Source organism: Ochotona princeps, chromosome 8 (genome assembly GCF_030435755.1).
Source record: "Ochotona princeps isolate mOchPri1 chromosome 8, mOchPri1.hap1, whole genome shotgun sequence".
Taxonomy (NCBI): domain Eukaryota; kingdom Metazoa; phylum Chordata; class Mammalia; order Lagomorpha; family Ochotonidae; genus Ochotona; species Ochotona princeps.
Window position 1 is genome coordinate 7159419 of NC_080839.1, and position 21080 is coordinate 7180498.

The following is a 21080-nucleotide window of genomic DNA, read 5'->3' on the forward strand; positions in this document are numbered from 1 at the left end:
CAGGAACAGGTGCAGGAAAGCCAGGGTCCATCCATCCCAAAGAACCTTCAAGGCAGGTCATTCCTCTGCCTCCGAGCTGTGCCTGGGGCTCTCACCATGGCAGACTGGAGCAGGCCACCTCCAACAAAGCTTACCAGCTGTGCAGTTGCTCTCTTCCATTGATTTTGTCCATGGTGGAAGTTTCCAGAACACAAATATGACATAGGTCTCTCGGTGTTACTGCCAAAGGAAAATCTTTGAAATGCAAAATGTCTAAGTAAGTAATTGACAACTTCTTTTCCCCACCAAATCTTCCAAGAGGTTAAAGGATATTTCAGATCAGTAAATGTTAATGCACCTACGGTAACAATGGAGAAACTGAGAAACAAAAATTAAGCAGCTCAAATGGTCAGAAGAACTAAAAGCTATAAAACCCTGGGGAAAGTTAATATTCCAGAGTCTTTTCATAAAAGGCTATTATAACCCTCATATGGAAGTATTTTGAAAGTTTATAGCTAGAGAATATTAAAAGCACGTTTCATTAATAAATTTTCACATGCTGAACATCTTAGCAATATAATTTTTAAATAGGAATTTTAAAATATTGAATAGGATTATGTTCAAAGTTCAGGGACTTGATTTTTATATATTTTAAGCCATATTACATTATACAATTAACCTACATTAAGTTCCTAAAAATCTAGTCAGCATTATGCATAATTTCATGTAGATATTTTCTGCTTAAATTTAGTGTAACATTTATGTAACCATGCAGTTTAGTTAACCAAACAAAGAAAGTAGAAAAAGCTGTTGTGGCCCATTGTAACCATCTCCCACCCACAGCATGCCAATCACTGTGTATTTTTAAAGGATAAATCATTTGCTCACAGTGGTCTGTGAATATGTATGTGGCCATGGATATGCAGGGTAAAGACAGGGAGTGAATGCTTTGTGCTGTTTGGCTTCAAATTTGAATTATTCTCCAGAGTTTATTTTTCAGTTAAGAGCAGAAGAGACTTCCAAGAAAATCTGAAACCAAATTTTATTTTGCCCAGGCGAAGATCTTCATACTGTCAACAGGACTTTGCAACCTGCATGAAATCTGCAAGGTGATGTGAAAGGGAGACCCACCTCTCTGCTCCCTGAAGGGTTAGGTCCTTGACAACACTGGGATAAGAAGTACGCTGCTTTCTGAAGAGATCCTAGGACCTTCATCACAGGGTAAACCAATAGTAAAATTGTTCAATCAAATGGCAACTTAAAAGATACGTCCACTAGAACCATGCTGGGATCACTGACACAAAACTGAAAAACAAAACAAAAAACAAAACAAATACACTGTGTTTTAAATCTCTCAAGAAAATACCAGAGGCAACAGTTTAATGATGGATCTGAATGTGCCGTCCAACAATGAGAAATAGTAATCCAGCTAGTAAAGAGAAGAAGATCCCAGCCGGAGCCAGGAAAAATGACCAGCCATACAGAACAGAAGGACTGAAGTCCAAGCAATCTTGCATTTTCATGTTTTTGTAGCTTTCTATGTCGGCCACAGCCTGGACCCAGATCACGTACAGCAACACCACCATGGAAAACAGGATTCCTGAGGAAAACAAGCAGGAGACTGTTAGCCTTCTGGAGAACAGTCAACTCAACCAACCATTTGCCCAAGAAGAAACCTCTACAAACACATTTCCAATTAAGCCAAGTGCAGTCTATCCAGCCCTTTGTTATTCAGGAGCATCGAGCAGGAGGCTACAGCTATAGGACAATAGCTGCAGTTGAAGAGCATTTGTTGAGCACTCACTAAGTGCCACAGACTAAACCAGGTGTATGTGAACACAGCAAAGGCCCCAGACCCCTGTACAGTCTATATTCTAACATTTCTTACAATGTGTCTAATTGGGAATGAGTTCTGAAATGTATTGTGTCACTTAACATACACAAAACCCAATGAAACAAGCACTCTTATTCTCTGGTTTGAAGCACATGGAGACAGAGCTAGTGGTCTTCAAAGTTGATTTGTTGACTCTGCATATAACACAGCTAACTAGTGCTGTAATTAAATATACACATGAAAGAGAGAAGTCTTGGTGAACACCAGATAAAAAGCAGCTCTGAGTTGACATAGAATCTCATACAGGATTCCTAACTGAAATATATATATATATTCAAGAAGGACCACGCATAACGGAAACATCGTCTTAATGATAAGAGTCTGTGGTATAGAGAACCACAGGTTGGGGATCAACAGGTTTATAAAATAAAAAAAGAGGAAGGAAGTAGGAAGGGAAGGATGAGGGTAGAATGCTTAATCACTATCTAGAAGGCAGCATGACAACTGTTCAACCATTCCAATGTAAGGGACTAGCTCAAAGCATTGCTGGAGTCATAAAAATAAACATCATGCTATGCAATACTGGATCTTTGACATTCATCAGTGATACAACAGAAAAGCTTCAGGAATCCTGAAACTTCAGAAACATGCCAAGAATCCATACTGGCATGTAAGTGTGATTCTTCTATGGCCAGAAGAGACTAAAACACCTTCACACTGCAGTTAGTTGTGGTGACTTACTCATGCAATGATAGGCTGTGCCTACACCAACCATGTAGATCAAGAGCCTCAGATCTGCCTCAAAGCAAAACAGAATGGAGGGTGCATGCTAATTCTCTGAAAAGTCAATCCAAATATGCCAATGATCTATTACATCTGTTGAATGAGCGGGGTGAAGCATAAGGGTCAAACTCTTCCCTCTCTAATTGCTACAATGTCAGAAATATAGGCAACCTCAAGTGAGCAGTAGCAGAAACAGGCACTTTGGCAGAAGGGGGCACCTGTTAATCTAGCCATTGGTCATGCTCTCCCCATTCATTGTGCTCCTATGGTATTTTAAATTTCCTCTCTGGATGGTCCATCAACTTCATGAGGATCTTGAGAAGTGAACATAGAAGAAGGGCTCATAAATATGTCCAAGGTGTCAGTACTGGAGTTTCAACTTTCTTGCAATCATGATTCTAGTTACGCTGCAAGGTAGAATCAAGGTGGATGCTTCACTCACAAGAATGTACTTTACACTGTGATCTGTTAATGTAAATGCCAATGCTGGCACCCAGAATGTAGCAACAAAACCACTGGACAGCAACTCTGTCATAGAGAACTACTAATCCATAGCCCAGATCCCTTGCAGAGCCATGCTTCAGAATCTGACAACAATATGTCCAGGCTGTGCACTGTCTCACAACTTTATGGTGTTCAATACATTTTTTTAAGCAATTACATGGACAGTGTTTTCTGTTCATGTAAAGATGTGGTCAAAACATTTGCATAATAGCATTTGCTTTATGCAAAAACCATGCAAAACTTTACATTATTGGTTGATGTGCCTTTTTTTTTCTTCCTGGCATCATATGAGTCTCTTGTGCCTTTAGATATTTTTGTTAAAAAATGGAAATTGCATTTGTGAAAAAACCAATAGCTTCAAAGGAATTTCCTAAAAATTATGAAACCCACTGCTGAATTGAGTAGCAAAACAAAGCATATTGAAAGGAATCATGAGGATGAGCTCTGGGGCTAAAATCTCGCGTTGCATGTGCCAGAATCCCATACGGGCACCGCTTTGTACCCTGACTGCTGTACTTCCCATTCAGCTTCTTGTTTGTGGTCTGAGAAATCATTATAGGGAGGTCTAAACTCTTGAGGCCCTGCAGCCACATGGGAGACCCAGAAGTAGCTTCTGGCTCCTGGCTTTGGATCAGCTCAGCTCTAGCCATTGTGGGCAGTTGGGGATCTTTCTCTCTGTTTCTCCTTCTCTATGTAAATCTGACTTTCCAATGAAAACAAATATCTGTTTCTGTAAAAAACAAAAGAAAAAGAAATTATTCATGCAAGTGATTCTTGGTGCTGGAGTTGTTGCATAATGAGTTCAGCTGCTACCTACAATGCTAGCATTCAATAGGGATACCAGGTCAAGTCCTGCCTGCTCTTGTGTCAACTCGTGGCCCTCTGCACAAACACAGGAGACACAGCTGAAGTTTCTGGCCCCTGGCTTCAGCCTGCCCCTGCCCAGGAAGTTGCAGCCATCTGGTGAGTCAACCAGCAAATGAAGATCTCCATCTCACCTCTACCTCTCACTCCAACTCTGCCTTTCAAGTAAATAAAACAAAAATTGTTTTGAAGGCACAGACAACATAATCTTGAAAATGTCCCTATTTTAATAAAATAAGGGAGAAGTGACATATTTAAATACGAATAATCTTTAAAGAGGAACCACATCCTATGGCAATGAATTCCAGTATTTCTATCACTAGGAACTTGTTCAGTATTTGAAGAACTTATAGTCACCATCATTGCATCAGATCAGTATATGACATATGCCTCATCTGTGGGCTCAGCCTGTGCCCCTGTAGCAGTCATATTGCCTTGGCTGTGTACTTGGGTCTGGCTGTAGGTGGATAAGGAGAGGGAAAGAGGGACAGTGTAGAAGAAGTGAAATAACAAACATGGAGAAACTATTTCAATCGAAGCACAAATTTCTACCTGACACGTTAACAGGAATTTATCATGGGTTTACTTGAATGGGGTGTGTGGTAAGAGAAGGACTCAGAATGTTGCCACACACATGCAGGTGTCCTGAACCCCAAAATCGCAGCATTAAAAGGAGTGGGACTTGAGTGTTTCACTGCCAGAAAATTGAGTTACAAAGTTGTTCAGAGGAAAGCTGGAACAAGAGGTTTTCAAATGACTAATTAATCTATCAATAGATATCAGAGAATAAAGATATCTACATGTGTAATTTCAAATGTATATGTTTGTGTATGCTGGGACATATTTCCAAACTCATCCCTAAGAAGATCTGGGAACACCAGCACCCCCAAAAGCTTTGCCATATCAAGCACCCGGATCTTGACTTCTAAATGCCAGGAGACAAGACTTCTCAAGGAAGAGCATGGCTATAGCTTGTGACACAAAGTACACTAAGGGCACAGAGCATCCTATACACAAGAAAGCAAAAACTTTTTAAAAGAATAATGAAGTGCTGAAGGGGTCAGCCTGATGGAGCATCCCCGTAACCCAAACAGACACAATTTGATCATCAAATCAATAATGGTAGTGTGACATGATCATTCACTGAATAAAACAGGAACTCACAGCAATGCAAATAAGTGAACAAAAAAAAAAAAAGGAAATAAAAAAGCTTTTTTTCTTAGAGAACAAGCTTGTAATTTTAGAGAAAATAGTAGAATCAGAAAATTTCTCTTTGGCAAGCATTTACATTGTAATTGAAGCAAGAAACAAAAGTGAATTCATGAACTAGTGGATGAAACATTGGATATTTACATAAGCTCGAAATCTCTTCCCGTGAAATAGTCATTAATTACAGGGGGAAAGTGTAACTTTATACTCTAAAGAAACACAGCAAGTGCTGCTTTATTCGAACGATCAAAGTTAACCTCACCCATGCCGTGACAAATTGATGCCACACATCAGCTGATGAAGTGCAGCGGAAAACACAGGGCCATGGACGTGATGTTGCAGCCAAAAAATGCAGAATCTGAACCCAATCATGGAAAACATCAAACAAACCAAATTCAAGACCATCCTACAAAATCACATGTCTATACTTTTCAAGAGAATCAAGATTCTGAAGGTCAAAGAACTTGTTCTGGTTTGATGGAGACCCGAGTGGCACTGCATTGAAATATAAGGCATAGTTAAGAATGCCTTTGGGGTAAACAGCATTATTGGTACAGTTAGGGAAAAAAAAGCAGAAGAAACTGTGGGTGAAAGCAGTGTAACTTCTATGTAAACTCCATGGTATCTGGAAGAGGCACAGAATCAATCATTGCACGGCAAAAGTGCAGTGGAAAGCTGTGGCCATGTGTGTTGGAAGGTCGCCTGTGTGGCCCAGCCAGGGCATACCCAACAGAGTCCCTGCCGTGTCCCACCTGCAGAGTGAAGTCATCACTGGGACAAAGCTACTCCCAGAGGAAACTGCTCCTTGTCATCCCGTGATGTTGTTAGACTCTTGATAAAACAGGTGATAACTGACCTCAGTAACAAATGAGCATTTAGGGAGCCCTGTCTTGCATTTTTGAATAGATCTATATTTAAAGCTGGTTATCTATTCTGAAAGCACAGCTTTTTTTTCTTCCCCGTGTTGTTCACTCTTTATTTTTTTTATATTTTTATTAATATTTAGCATTATGTGACAGTTTCATAGGCTCCGGGAATCCCCCCACTCCCTCTCCCCTCCCCCCGGTGGATTCCTCCACCTTGATGCAGTATTACAGTTCAAATTCAATCAAGATTCTTTCCTTGCAAACATATACTAAGCATAGAGTCCAGCTACTTATTGTCCAGGTGGGTTGAACAGTTTCTTGGGGAGACCATTTCTGGTCCGAAGTCAGAGCTGGTATAATATCATCACAGTCAATTAAGAGTCCCAATATAACATCAACAGCAATTTGCAATATTATGGAATTGACATGGTTTTGAGTAACCAGTATGTTAAAAAAAAAAAAAACAAGTCCTAACCACAACCTATGATTAGCTCATTGACATCTCAATTTTAGTTTATATACAGGACCGGACCGGCTGCTATATACCTTGAAAAGGCTATAGGGTACCATTCAGCTGTCTCGTGTCTATTTCATTTTAGTATTTAGCCATTTGTTGTGTTGAAGTATAATTTTGTTGATCTTGGCAGATTTTGGGATAATCTAGACTGGCTTGTAACTCTAACAAGATATTTGTCAACATTTAAGGTGCAGAACATTTTTTTGGGGGAGGGGAGTGTGCAGGAAAATCCTCAACCCCATGGTGAGGAGTGACTAATCTTTGTGTCCCACCCAGCAAGGCATGAGCCAGTCCACGCCAGCTCTTTCCTGTCAGATGTCAAGCTCTATTTTCTGTTGTTTGTCTATTTATTTCAGTTTTTTTTTTTAGTTTGTATGATTGTTTGTTTGCTGTGAGGGGTTTTCGAAGCGATCCTGATGGTCACTGCGAGGGAGGGCGGGGGTCCAGAGGTGGAGCCAGGCTCGGTCCAGAGAAAGCTCTCCTCCCTGGTCCCGAAGGACATTTATTGTTCTTCTGAAGCACAGCTTTTTTTAAAAATTATATTTTATAAACTTTATAAATTATATTTTGTAACCTCGTATAATTTATTTATGCTTTATGTTTTATAATTGATAAAATTATAAATTCCAAAATAAATCTTTTTTTTTTTGAAACTGAGAAAGCAAGAACAAAATAAAACAAAAACCTGTAAAAGTGCCCACTGAAGGAAAAATAAAAGCTTGGCCGCAACGTCTGTGAAGATTTGTGACCAATAAATAATTGGGTCACATGAAGAAGATGTAGAATCTCTATTTATCGGCAGTCTGTGGAGAAATTATTTAAACTGATAACCATGTATGGATGTCCTTACAAAGTCAAAAGCTTTTTCCTTTGAATGTTCTGAATTCAATTTGCAACTATTTTTGTGAAAAAAAAATCCACATAAAACTTGGTCATCAATATCAGTTAGAAAGGCAATTGTTGAAAATAAACTAAGATGGAAGCAATCAAATTTTGGAAACAAAAATACAGATTCCCCCAAGGCCAAGGGCAAGACTGAGAGGTTAAATTATATATCATCAATATTCCAGAAAAACAGCAGATGACAAAGGCGCATGTAAAGATCTGTTTATTATTTTAAAAAAACATATTGAAACTACATCTCAAGTGGAGAACATTTAGCCATAGAGATGAAAATTTTCTTTGGTAAAAAGATACCCAGCTGTCCACCTCCTGTATTCTTGTTTGGAAGTGCATCTACATGTATTTAAAAATAAAAATTCACCTCCCTGCAATGGTAATTTTGATTTTTAACTACTTAAACATAACTGAATTGCTTTTAAATGTGCTTAAACCAAGTGAATCATGGGAAGTGAGAGTTTACTTGGGGGAAGAACTGTGCAATCAAGTTGGAGATATTTTACTAGGCTTTGTGATAAATTCAGTGGCAGCTCATTTTAGCTTTCAAAGGGTATAAGGATGGTCATAGAATTCCACAATCAATAAAATATGATCTGAAGGAAGTGAAGGAGAAAAGTGAATTAGGATGAGAAAGAAAAATGCCTTTGTCTATTTGGGGGACGCACAACCAAGAGCATTCGTGTAGAACTGTGGCGTAAGCATCACTAAACTTCCAGTCTTATGTGCAACAGTGGTCTTTGCACTTGTTTAACATCACGGCCAGTGGTGCCCTGAGCCTGCAATTATGAAGTCAATTGAAAGTTTGTTATTGAAAAAAACTCAGAAGGGCAAAATAAAGGAATGCATGCATCTTCTCAGAATGATATCTATGAAGTACATGCGATCTGTTCTTTTTATATTAATAAAAAGTTGAAGAAAAAGTAAAAGAAAAAGACCCACTGCCTTATTTTCCTCACACATTTGTTTTCTAGGCAAAACTTTTGGCAATCATTCTGTGACACTGGCTGGAGATGAAGATTTGCACGTGCTGGCAGGACAGGGACTGTTTCGTGGTTAGTAGTTATCTGTTTCTTCATTTAATTTTCACTATGCATTATGAGAATATGCAAAAATAACTATACAAACGAGTATTACGAATCATGGTCACAAAATGAATGCAGGTAAGCTGGCCCCACCCTCAGAGCCAAAACGATGACCCTCTTCAGCAGTGCTTTCCCCCTTGGGGCCTCTTTGGGGAAAAGGCTGTCACTGTGATATACACAGGGCATTTCAGCTTCAACCTAAAGGATCCCAAATTATCAGCAGGGAGAAAGAGCTGGGCTCTCCTAGCAGCTTCTGTGCATGACCGAGCGCCTCATGCTGGCACCACAGTGTCCTCACGCTGTGACCAGCGATGGAGAACACGCCAGTGGACTGGCAGAGCCCCTTCCTTCAGAGAAGACTCCCAGCAAGACGTGAGATGGTGTCTTCAGCTTCTGTCACATCCTCACCGCCCCTGCCCCTCGGCTTCCCTACAGTCAGCTGTGCTCTGACAATAGTAACCAGACTGTTCGATAAACAGGTCAATCAGATGTTTTAAATACCTTTTCCTACAGTGTATCAATGGTAATACTTTAGTGTTAGCTTTACTGCTTTTTTGCTAGTCTCTTACTTTGCGTACGTATGTTATAAATTAAGCTTTTTCATAGGCCTGTATGCAGAAAAACAAATACTGTGGGCTGGCACTATGTGCAGCTTCAGGCTTCCACTGGAGGGTTTAGAATACGCCCCCTGCAGACGAGGAGGACTGCTAAATGCAGGGCTATTCAGATACACGTGTATTTTAAATTTTTTTTTAATTTGTTTATTTAAAAGGCAGTTAGAGAGGGAGAGAGGGAGCAACAGGGAGAGATACAGAGGAAGAGAGCCACAGGAGAGAATGAGAGCGAGAGAGAATTTTCCATCTTCCAATTCGCTATTTAAATGGCCACAGCAGCTAGGGCTGGGGAACCCACAGATTCGGAGTATCCTCCACTGCTTTCCCAGGAGCACTAGCAAGAAAGTGGATGTGAAGTACAATAAAAGGATTTGAACTGGCAATTACTGAGGGTGCCAGTAACCCAGGTGGCAGCTTGACCCACAGGACCACATCACAGGCAGGCTCACCTGTTCTCACCAATCCACTCAAGAGACCAACAGTCCGACATGTTTCCAACACAAGATGTGCAGGAAAAGGGGCAATTTACCAATTCTACATTTGCTAAAGAACAGTATATTTATTACATTGAGATAAATTCCAAGTGAGTCTTATACATATTATGACATTCACTTAACAGAAAACCAAACTCTCTGGGAAAATAAGCTAAATCCTTTAAAGTAGTTTACCTTACGTTTCTGCAGTAATTCTTCCTTACGTTAATATGCTACTATTTCTTACAATTATGATCAGAAACTACAAAACCAACATTGGTCCACGTCGTTCATGTAATGATGAGTCTTCACTCTCTCGCGCTTGTCTCCCATTGGTTTCTCCCCAGTTTTTCTGAAGTAGTATTCATTCTTTTTAACATTACAACGTCTTAGTCACACCTCTCTGATGTAAAATATGCTTCGCTGGGTGCACGTCATGCTATGTTCAAATGCGTTAATTTCCTCTGCCCTTTCATGTTCTGGACCCATATTTTTAGCAACTGAATCCGTACAATCTGCATTGAATTTCTTAAACTATTATAACTTTCTTAGATTGGCATTATGATTTTCAAGATTAAACTTTTTGTTTACTCGAATCAATGGAGAAATAATTATAACAGAGAATGAGCATGCGGTTTTATCCATCCCTATAAGTCGGTAGGGATGTAGTCTGAGAAACAGTGCCATTCGGCAGCACTCAGGCTGAATACTTTCAGCAGACAGAAACTGAGTGACAGGTACGGGATTCTGAGTGCCCCTGTTCAAATCCCACCTCGGAAGTTGACTAGCTGGAAAACCACACACATGAAGCGCTTGCACACCTTATGCACAAGTCCTGGATAACTTCCTTACTTCTTTCCCTCAACAACATATGTCAGCTGACTTAACAGAATGTATCAGAAAGTAGACACAAGGAATCATCCTACAAGGAACTGGCTTGTTGTTGTTGTCGTCGTCATCTTTATCACTAAGCTTTGACATGAACTCCTGCTAATGACTCACAAATCACTCTCCAAAACCTTCTTCTGACTCATCAAAGTTTCCTTCATGTGACTGGACTATTTGGGGGACTGGCCAAGAGACAAAACGATGAGGCTACCATAAAACGGTTCAGTTCTGGTCACCTCCAATGCCTGCCCTGATGTCTTACCAGAGCATTCCACCAGGTGGCACCAGTCATCCTGCAGTCCCATTGTCACATTTTGCCAAAGGATACAAGGTGAATCCAGACACACGTGTACTCATTTTAAGAAGATTTACTGTTGCAAGCTTTCATTCAAGCCAAGCTCCATTCCTCTCTACCAGCCCTTTAAATATAAAAGGCATAACTGCTTTCTAGGATTGGCATAACTCTATAGGGTCATTTCTCAGCATAGGATTTATGGACATTCAGGTGAGTCAATACTACTTAATGTGGCCCCTTTCCATGTAGTAAGTGGAAAGAGGAAAACAATCAGATTTCAAGGAGAAAAAAAAATCACAGCATTTATTTAAGAAAGCAATATCGAACTCCTTCATCACTACTAGCTATCTCTGAGCAAAGCAACTATTCAGTGCGTCACGAAAGGAAATATTTGCAAAGAAATTAAATCGCTCCCTATGCTACACGAGGAGAGCAAGGCAACGATTCGCATACTGTGGGAGCTGAGCTGGAAACAGGTGGGCTCTCCTCACAGCTTTCTACCATGACAAAATCTCATTCCAGGCCAGAATTAATCTTGTCATCTATGTCTGAAAACTCCCTGAAACTGATGAAGGTTACTTATATCCATAAATTGAGATGTGAGTGAAAGCACCTCTTTACCCAGGCCTGCAGCTCCAGCTCCCAAAATAACCATACATTTTCAAAAGTTTCTGCAAGCATTTAATCTAGCTTGAAGTTCAAGGTGTTCCAGAAAATCTCCACCGAAATGCTAAGGTCGGTCTTCTCATGTGATAATAGTAGGGGTATCCACCTACTTTTCTTTTTTTTTCCTAGAAAAAATCTCAGATGTGGCAGCTGAGAGCGGAAGGCGAGTGCACAATCCTTTTAGAGATGTGAGGATGGCTGCGTATTCCACTTCACTGATCCTTTGAAGCTGAACAAAATGACATCCACACGGCTATTGTATGTGCCATCAAAACTGGGGGGCACAGTTCTACCTGAAGAAGCAAGAGACTACAAAAAGATCACGCAACATGGAATGCAAACAGCGCATCTGTCTGCCAAAACATGTATCATCCGGGCATAGTTGTTCATACTCTGTATTTCCCAACTCCCACATGCATTTGACTGGTGTATCAATAACAAATTATTTTGGAGAAGCTACATATTTTTGTCTTTCTCATACTGCCCTTCAAGATCTCAACTCGGGCCAAGCGCAATAACCTAGCGACTAAAGTCCTCATCTTGCATGCTCCAGAATTCCATATGGGCATTGGTTCTAATCCCAGTGGCCTTGCTTTCCATCCAGCTCCCTGCTTGTGGCCTGGGAAAGCAGTCTAGGACGGCCCAAAGCTTTGGGAACCTGCACCCGTGTGGGAGACTGAGGAGGGGCTCCAGGCTCCTGGCTTCAGATCCGCACAGCTGTGGTCGTTGCAGCCACGTGGCGAGGAAATCAGTGGACAGAAGATCTTCCTCTCTGTCTCTCCTGTCTGTATATCTGAGTTTCCAATAAAAATAGATAAATCTTTTAAAAAAAAATACATCGCAACTCTGAGTAAAACATGAAATCCTAACAATTACATGATTGCTCTGTCCTTGTGGAGGAGTTTTGTCTGTTTTTCTCTCTCCCGAAAGCCTCCTTCTCGCACACAAGGAATGACGTGGGAGCTTCGGAGACACTGCAGTGTTCAGGCATGTTCTCACAGAGTCTCCTTTGCTTGTCTTCAGACAAGTGGCTGTTTATAAGCTGGAGTCTGTATGACAGAGAAGTGCAGGCAGCAGGTGCAGCCAGGGGAGCAGCGGGCTGTCCAGTGTGGCAGTGCTGCCCCAAGGCCATAAGTAATTCTTTCCCAATCCCTTCCTCTGCTGCGTCTTCTGTGCCTCCTCAAGCTCCTCTCCTGGCCTGAGCACTGCCGCGTTCTGCTTTATCTGAAGACAGACACGAGGAGCCGGACACAACACCGAATGTCGCTCCGCGCCACGAGGTCAATCTCGCCCTTGACTTCTGAGAACTCTTTTTCTAGGATGAAGGGTGGGGCCGTCTCGTGTGCTGTGCAGCCTCATAACTCTCTTGGAGAAATAAATATTTCCCATGCCTGCTCAAGTGCTGGGCAGAGTAACACCTGCTCTTCATGCCCCTCTCTGAGCGTGTGATCCCAGCAGGGTGAAGACTAAGGGCTTCACCCTGACTCAAACCCAACAGCTGCGATATCAGTGCCCTCTGCCAACCACGAAATACCCCGAAACGCTCTTCTGGCTCATGCCAAAACAGCCTTCCATGTAACGACCATTTGGAATGTGACTGCCCTTCCCTAAGGCCATCTGTCCAAGTAGAGAAAGAGCATCCAGTCGTGTTTGTGGCACTGACAAAGCAGTCACAGCCTCCCTGAGCCTAAGCAGCACCTGTTTCTGTGCAGCAGAGCACAGTGTACTGGCACAAGGCAGGAGATGGGCGAGCCCCACAGGGAATGATGCCACAGCCCTAAAAAGAAAGGAATCTGGGAATACTTGGCAGACAGCATGGTACCCCTTTATTGTGCAAATACAAAATCTACCCAAGGAAAACACTCTAGATTGATTTCATTTCACTCACTCAATGACTTTCTGCATGGTTCTGAATTAAATGCATGGCAAACAAACTTGGCTGGATGACAAATCTTAGACAAAAAGATACTCTATATTTCTTCATATTCATATAGAATAATGTAAGTTTTCACTTTCAGTTTTGAATAGTAAGCATAGACAATAACAGACTTGATATTTTCTGTTATTAAGTGTTCAAATTTAAGGGTGTTGTTTTGGTTGAAGAGTATTGCTTTTCATGATGGAAACTATTAGTAAATTGCAAATTTTAGTTTTCCCTGAGTACACCACTTTTCCTGTTCAGTTCAAAGTGAAAATAATAAAGAACAATGTAATATCTCATGCAACAGCATCCTTCTCTCTTTTCCTAGGAAATAAATGATAATACACAAGCAATATAGAATCATGTCATATGATGAAAAGTAAAATTCAAATTTAGAGGTTGCCATGGTAGCTTTGCATATTAATCCTCCACCTGCATTTTTGGCATCCTGTTTGGGCACTGGCTCCGCTTCCACATGCTCCACTTTCAATTTAGCTCCTTACTTCTTGTCTGGGAAAGCAGTAGAGGATGGTCCAAGGCTTTGGGTCCCTTGAAGCCTTGTTGGAGACCCAGAAAATGTTCCTGTCCCCCAGCTTCACACAGGCCAAGCTGTGGCTGTGTGGACATTTGGGGAGCAAACCAGAGAAAGAAAATTTTCTGTATCCTGTGTCTCTCTATCTCTATCTTTCTATTTCTTTCAAATAAAAAATACAATAAATCTTTTTTAAAAAATAGTCAAGTTTTTTTTTAAAGTTTTATTCATTTTATTACAGCCAGATATACAGAGAGGAGGAGAGACAGAGAGGAAGATCTTCCGTCCAATGATTCACTTCCCAAGTGAGCCACAACGGGCCGATGCACGCCGATCCGAAGCCGGGAACCTGGAACCTCTTCAGGGTCTCCCACGCGGGTGCAGTGTCCCAAAGCTTTGGGCCGTCCTCGACTGCTTTCCCAGGCCACAAGCAGGGAGCTGGATGGGAAGTGGAGCTGCCGGGATTAGAACTGGCGCCCATATGGGATCCCGGGGCTTTCAAGGCGAGGACGTTAGCCGCTAGGCCACGCCGCCGGGCCCAAAAAAATAGTCAAGTTTAAAGGAACTATCATGCTCATCTACTTAGTGCCTTGCCAACTGGGCTTCCAGACACTTTAGACACTTAAGTACTTCCAAGAAGAGGCTTTTGTTTCAAGTACTGACTGGCCACGCTCTCCAGCCCCATATCAAGGGCATGAAAGATTCATCAACAAGAGAGGATCAATGGATCCTCTCATAGACAAAGGAGTGCATGGCACGTAGCAGATGCCTCTGCAGAGTTCTGTGTCACACAGAATCCACTGGCTTTACACCTTTCTTTCACAAATTATAAGCTGGACAAATAGCCAACAATTGTTCAAACATACATACACGTATATGCAATTCTTTCATAGCATCAAATGCAGGATCAAAGCACCTTTGAACTTAAAACAACTGTGTGTCCATAAAGCATTGGTACTAAAGATCTGCTACTGCGTTTTCTCTAGGTCAATGCACTTAGATTAAAAAAGAAGAAGAAGAAATTACAAAACACAAGATACTGACACATATAGAAGAGTGGCACTCTTATCCTATTGGCACTCAATGCAGAAGCTTCATGAGACAAGGGAAGAGTGTGGTTTGGAGGAGAAAAAGTATTGGCAAAGGTGCTGGTCAGTTTTAAGGGATTTGAGGCATTGGTTTTACAGGGCTGCAGATTAGAGCAGTTAGAGTTCACATCATGAAACAAAGGACACAGAGGCCAGTTGTGAAAAGCCACACACTGCATGATTCCTTTTGTGTGAGCTTTCCAGGAGTGGTAAAGCTGTGGAGGCTAACGTGGGGCTTCTCGGAGCAGCAGGTGTGGGAGCAGTGGACAAGAAACACTAACCTATCCATTTCAAAACGACTTGTATGGAATGTGAATCACATCTCAATAAAAATATCGAACAGGTAGATTCAATGAAAGAACAAAGCTGAAATAAGAACCACTAGGAAATCGGCTAGTGCAGGCTCTTCTTATCGGGCTTTAAGTCCGTTACACAAAGTAAGTATGTCTGGCTGTTCCTCTTCTTCCCTCTGCACAGTATCACACAGAGAGTTTTGCTAGCTGACCACTGATGTGAGTAGGTTGCGAGTTAGCTGCACAATGGCTGTAACGACAGGGCAGCTACAACTCTGCTCCTTTCCGGTCATCCTCCAGCCACCTCTCCCGGCAGCAAGGCCCTTCTGAGCTGATGCTCCAGGGACACGGGCCACATGCCATTCAAGTTGGTCACGCTGATACAGAACTTCCTGGATTCATTACATTTACAAGCAAAAGCCTTGTGCTTAAGTTTTCAAGTAAGCTGTCTGGGTTGCTTCTGAAATAAAAAGACTTAAAAAAACACACAAGTTTCACCTACTTGGTTATTTTTGTATTTGCACCATGATCCTTTTAGCAGTAATCGGAAGAAGAGTTGCCAAGCTGACCAGAATAAACATAGGTTTTACAGAGAAGTGCGTGTGTTTATATAAAGCGCATGGACCATAATTAAGAAAATTGACAAGTGATGATACAGAAAAAGATGATTGCTTTATGAAATCAAGGTGCAGAGTTATCGAGAAACACCAACCCAGGGCCATCTTATCTGCCTTTGAGGCTTAGTGGACAGATGAGGTCACCACTTGCAATGCCAGCATCCCACAGAGGAACCAGCTGGATCCTAGCTTTACCCACTTTTTATACTGCTCTGCTTAAGGCGCATGGGAAACCAGCAGAATATGGCAGCAGAGCTCACACCCCTGCATCCACACAGCAGGCCTGAATGAAGCAGTTGGCTCCTCCAGCCCCGGCTACTGCAACCATTTGTGGAGTAAAGCAGTGAATGAAAGATATCTCTCTCTCTTCCCCAACCCTGTAACACTACCTTTCAAATATATAAATAAATCATTAAAAAAAGAAAAAGAAATAAGAGCACACAAAAAAACGTATCTATACCCTAAGACATTACTATGAGATATGCTTTACTCTTATTTATACAGAATGAATAATACAAAAGATTAAAATTATCTTGCACACCTGAGAATGAGTTGATACTAGAAGAGTGTTCACCTCTAAGACTTGGCTTTCTCAGCATATAATGGGACTGTAATGGGCAATGACACACATGTTAATACCTGGAGACTAGATCGTCTCTAGAACATCGCTGACATATTCTGGGAGCTCTGGAATTATTGTATGCATTGTACTAATCCTGCTAGGAGAAGACTGACGCTGGGTCTGTTTGGGAAATTGTGATTATATGGAGGAAAAGCATGGCAGCACACCACACTCGTTGCGCAGTACTCACCTGCAGCAATGTATGCGCCTCCCCCAGCTTTATAGAGAAAGTGGCTGGCAAACGGGGCTGCGCAGATGATCAGAAAGCTTGCAGTCACCACAGCGACTACCCCTAGGAGCATCAGAACCGCCCAGAAACCTCGGTAAACTGCAGGGGCCAGGAGAAAAGAAGAAAAGGAAGACACGTTGAGGTTGTAGATAAAGTAGACATCACACGGCAAGATCGTTTCCTCTTCATTTCTCTAATGTCAGCCGGAGCACACTGGAATTCCAGGCCAACAAGCTCTGACTCATCTTCTACAGGAAATCTGATCAGTTGACCTTGGACTCAGTGACGCTCATGTTGGTGATCTTCAATGAATGCCTCGTGCTTGCTCTCTGCACCACACGCATGTTTGCTGTATTGAAGAGCTCAGCATTCTGAGTAAATTTTCTGTTTTGAATGTGGGAACACCTTAGAAAGAGCTCTCCTAAGTGCCCAGGGGAGTCATGTTCCCATCAGATGTACATGAATGGAAATGTGTCCCATTACTTACAAAGCACTGTCTCATATCTCCTGCTAAGGTATGTTTGTATCACTGTGCTACTTTGAAAGTCGATAATGATAACCCCAAACCCCAACAACAACAAAATGCACTTTTGGGACAAGTGTTTAGCTTACTGGTTGAGATGACCATGTCCCACGTAAGAGGCTCTGGGTTTCACATGTGATTTCAGTTTCCGTCTCCAGCTACCTCTAATGCCAACCCTGGGAAGTAGCAGTAGCTGCGATGTAATTAGGACCCACACTGAGTTCCCAGCTATGAGGTTTGATCCTTTCCAGTTGAGCAATTGACCAACAGGTGGGATCTCTATCTCCTCCTCCCTCCTCCCTCCTTCCCTCCCTCTCATTTCCCTCCCATTCTCTCGTTCTGCGCCATCCCTTTTCTTTAGATATGGCTTCTGTGGGAAATATTCTAATACAGTAAAAATGGCAAACAAAACCATTTAAAAAATGATGCTTTCCAAGTAAATCTGAGAATTTAAACTTGATATATCGAAGGCATATCCCTTTTGCTGATTCTTAGATTCAAAGTGAAAAATCCAGGAGTCTTAGTCAAGGACAAGCAAAGCTGAATTAATGGATGCAGCTGGTGATAAATGGACTCTGGGTTTGGTGATATATAGTAATCAAATAAAAAGGAATTCTAATGATCACTTTTGAGCTGGGTAATTACCAGTCTATTAAACAAATTCATCATTTCCCAAAGGCTAAAACACAAAAATAAATTCTTGTTGGTGCTAATAACGGGGGAAGGCTCTGTGAAACATATTAGTCAAATTATAATAGTTGATGAAATAAACATTCTAAGAAGGCAAAGGATGCTATTGTTCTCAACGAGGCTGCCTGGCAAAGAAGCAGTGAGTATGCCAACTAGAATCTGAAAGGAAAAAGGACTAGGGGGTGCACCTTTAAGAATAGCAGCCACCTCACCTAAGTAGGAAAGTTGAGCTGGGGTTTATATACACTAAACTGAGTCCTAAAAGTCAGAATAGAAGACCAGCTCTGATCTCACATGCCAGTGCTGCGCACTTGGCTCTGATTTTGCGGTGGGCAGTGTTGGCAAATACGCTGAGGTTCAGCGGGGAGCAGAGCAGAAAACAAATACAGTCAACTTTGAGTCCAGTGCATCTGAGTGGTAAATGGTGTCTGGGCCAAATTCCAGGACAGTACAAAATGATCTTAGAAATGGAATTAAACGGTTTATTTTGTGTAAGAAATCCATACACATGAAAAACCTTCAAAGAGGTCATTGGAAAAAAAGTTCGCATTAATTTCACCTTCTTGCATAGAAATAAACATTGTTTTAATTCCATCTGCTGTAAATTTTGGAAACATCCTTTATTTGGAAAATAGCTATGAGTTTGCTAGAAAACTGATGGATTTCACATTTCGTTTTTCACTCACTTCATTTATGCAAAGGTTAGGGTTATCTATTACAAGCAGGTTGTGTGCCAAGTGGTAGGTGTGCAAACATTAACAAGTGGCACTCCAAGGCACAAGAATTCCATCCTGTCATTTCCCTGGATGCAACAAGAAAACAGGTCAGTGTGGCAAACAGCTGGCGAGGGTCTCTAAACCTTAAAATATCGCAAGTTATCTGAAATGGGAACTAAATATCAACTAAGTGCAAGAAGTTTTCTACATTTTTTTTTCTGTTTTCCTCCTCCTGGGTTTGACCTGAAGGCAAGTTAAACTAAAAACTGTGGATAAATGCACGCAGCAGTAACCTGTACTTAAGTCTTTGGTGACAGCTACGTATCAAAGAAAAGGGCTTCACTGGAAGGCTAAGTTGAAGAGCAAGCTTCATGTTGGTTCTTCTCCTGTTCGCCTCGTCGGGGTCTAACATCAGCCCAGCATCACTTCTGCACCACTATCCCTGCCAGTGGTGGTGGCGGCAGGGGGCTGGTGGACGCGAGGGGTTCTGGGCACCTGAGAGCCCAACCTTCTGCATAAAGCAACCACCCCCCCAAAAAAAAAACAAACAGGAAGGAAGAAAGGAAGGAAGGAAGGGAGGAAGGGAGGGAGGGAGGAAGGAAGAAAGAAGCAAGAAAGGAGAAAGGATGTAGGAGGGAGGGAAGGAGGAAGGGATAGAGTGAGAAAGAGAAAAGGAAAGAGAGAAGGAGAGGAAGAAGAAAGGAAAGAGGAAGAAAAGAGAAGAAAAACATGCTGTGCAGAGTGGGAAGAGCACTGTTCGTTTCTTTCATTTTTCTCGTGTTGTTTTACCGTGTGGCACAGTTCCACCTTACGGAAAGCAAAAGTCCCAAAAACTAGAGGAAAATTCCACAGTGGTCAGAGCAGAAGAAACTCAAACATTCTATATGAACCTATTCAAGTACCAAGATCACCTGCAACTTGCAAATGTGCATACACACACACACACACACACACACACACACACACACACGGTAAAAGAAGGATAGCAAATGCTTTGAAAAATTGTTGCCATGTGAAACCCCCAAAAGCATCCTTAAGTGGTGCCCGCTCCAGGATACAGGACTCAAACATCACAGCAAAGAGTTTGAAAATCAAATAGCTGAGAATCAAACTGCCTCCACTGAAGAAACAGACAGAACGAGGGGTTGATTTCCTGCTAAAACAACCACAGCAAATTCACATTCTCCAAAATTTCAGTAGAGGGTTAAGTCTGACAACATAATATTCAAAATGTCCAGGAAACAGCCTAAAATGTGTTGGTATACCAAAAAACATAAAACTATGGCCAGTTCTCAAAGATTAGGCAATCAGCAGAGCCAACAGACAATCTGAATATTAGAATTATCAGAAAACGCTGAAGCAGCTACTATAAATGTGTTTTCTATGAACTGAGAATTCCTTTATTTTTTTAAGATTTAAGTCAGATATATAGAGAGAGGAGGAGAGACAGAGAGGAAGATCTTCCATCCGATGATTCACTCCCCAAGTGACCTCAACGGCTGGTGCTGAGCCGATCCGAAGCCAGGAGTCAGGAGCCAGGAGCCAGGAGCCAGGAGCTTTTCCGGGTCTCCCACGCGGGTGCAGCATCCCAAGGCTTTGGGCCGTCCTTCGACTGCTTTCCCAGGCCTCGGACAGGGAGCTGGATGGGAAGCAGGGCTGCTGGGATTACAACCAGTGCCCATATGAGATCCTGGCATGTTCAAGGTGAGGACATTAGCCCCTAGGCCATCACACCAGTCCCAGAACACCCTTAAAATTAGTAGTAAGAAGGGCTGGCACTAGGATGTAGCAGGTAAAGTTACCACATACACATGGAGAGTTAGAGTTCTAGCTGCTCCATTTCCCAGCCATCTTTCCCACTAACATGCATGGGGAAGCAACAGATGATTGACTAACTGCTTGGACCCCTGCAGAGTCTGTGAAAGAGGTTCCTGGCTCCTGCCTCTGGACCTGCAGCTCCCAACCCCAGCTATGGCCATTGCGGCCATATGGGGAGTGAACCAGTTGATGCAGTGATGAGATAGCTTTCTCGCTTTCTCTCTCTCTCTCTCTCTCTCTCTCTCTCTCTCGTGTAATTCTGCATTTCACAAAAATTAAAGAGTTTGGAAATCTTTGAGATTTAAAAACAAATCTGTCAAGGTCCAGCATGGTAGCCTAATGGTACCATAATCCCAGCAGCCCCGCTTCCCGTCCAGCTCCCTGCTCGTGGCCCAGTTCTAATCCCAGCAGCCCTGCTTCCCATCCAGCTCCCTGCTCGTGGCCTGGGTAAGCAGTCAAGGATGGCCCAAAGCCTTGGGATACTGCACCCACATGGAAGACCTGGAAGAAGCTCCTGGCTCCTGGCTTCAGATGTTATGGCCACTTGCGAAATGAAC

The 21080-nt window shown here is 42.1% G+C and overlaps 1 protein-coding gene across 1 annotated transcript in view; it reads right to left on the bottom strand.

Moving 5' to 3' along the window:
* Nucleotides 1–934: 934 nt before the first annotated feature.
* TMEM182 (transmembrane protein 182) overlaps nucleotides 935–21080 on the bottom strand; it is a 45322-nt gene continuing 25176 nt past the window's right edge. The window contains exons 4-5 of the mRNA XM_058667462.1: nucleotides 16738–16875; nucleotides 935–1579 (exon numbers count right to left, since the gene is read on the bottom strand). Of these exons, the coding sequence (XP_058523445.1) occupies nucleotides 1359–1579; nucleotides 16738–16875 (359 nt within the window). The 3' untranslated portion in view covers nucleotides 935–1358. The remainder of the gene's footprint in view (nucleotides 1580–16737; nucleotides 16876–21080) is intronic.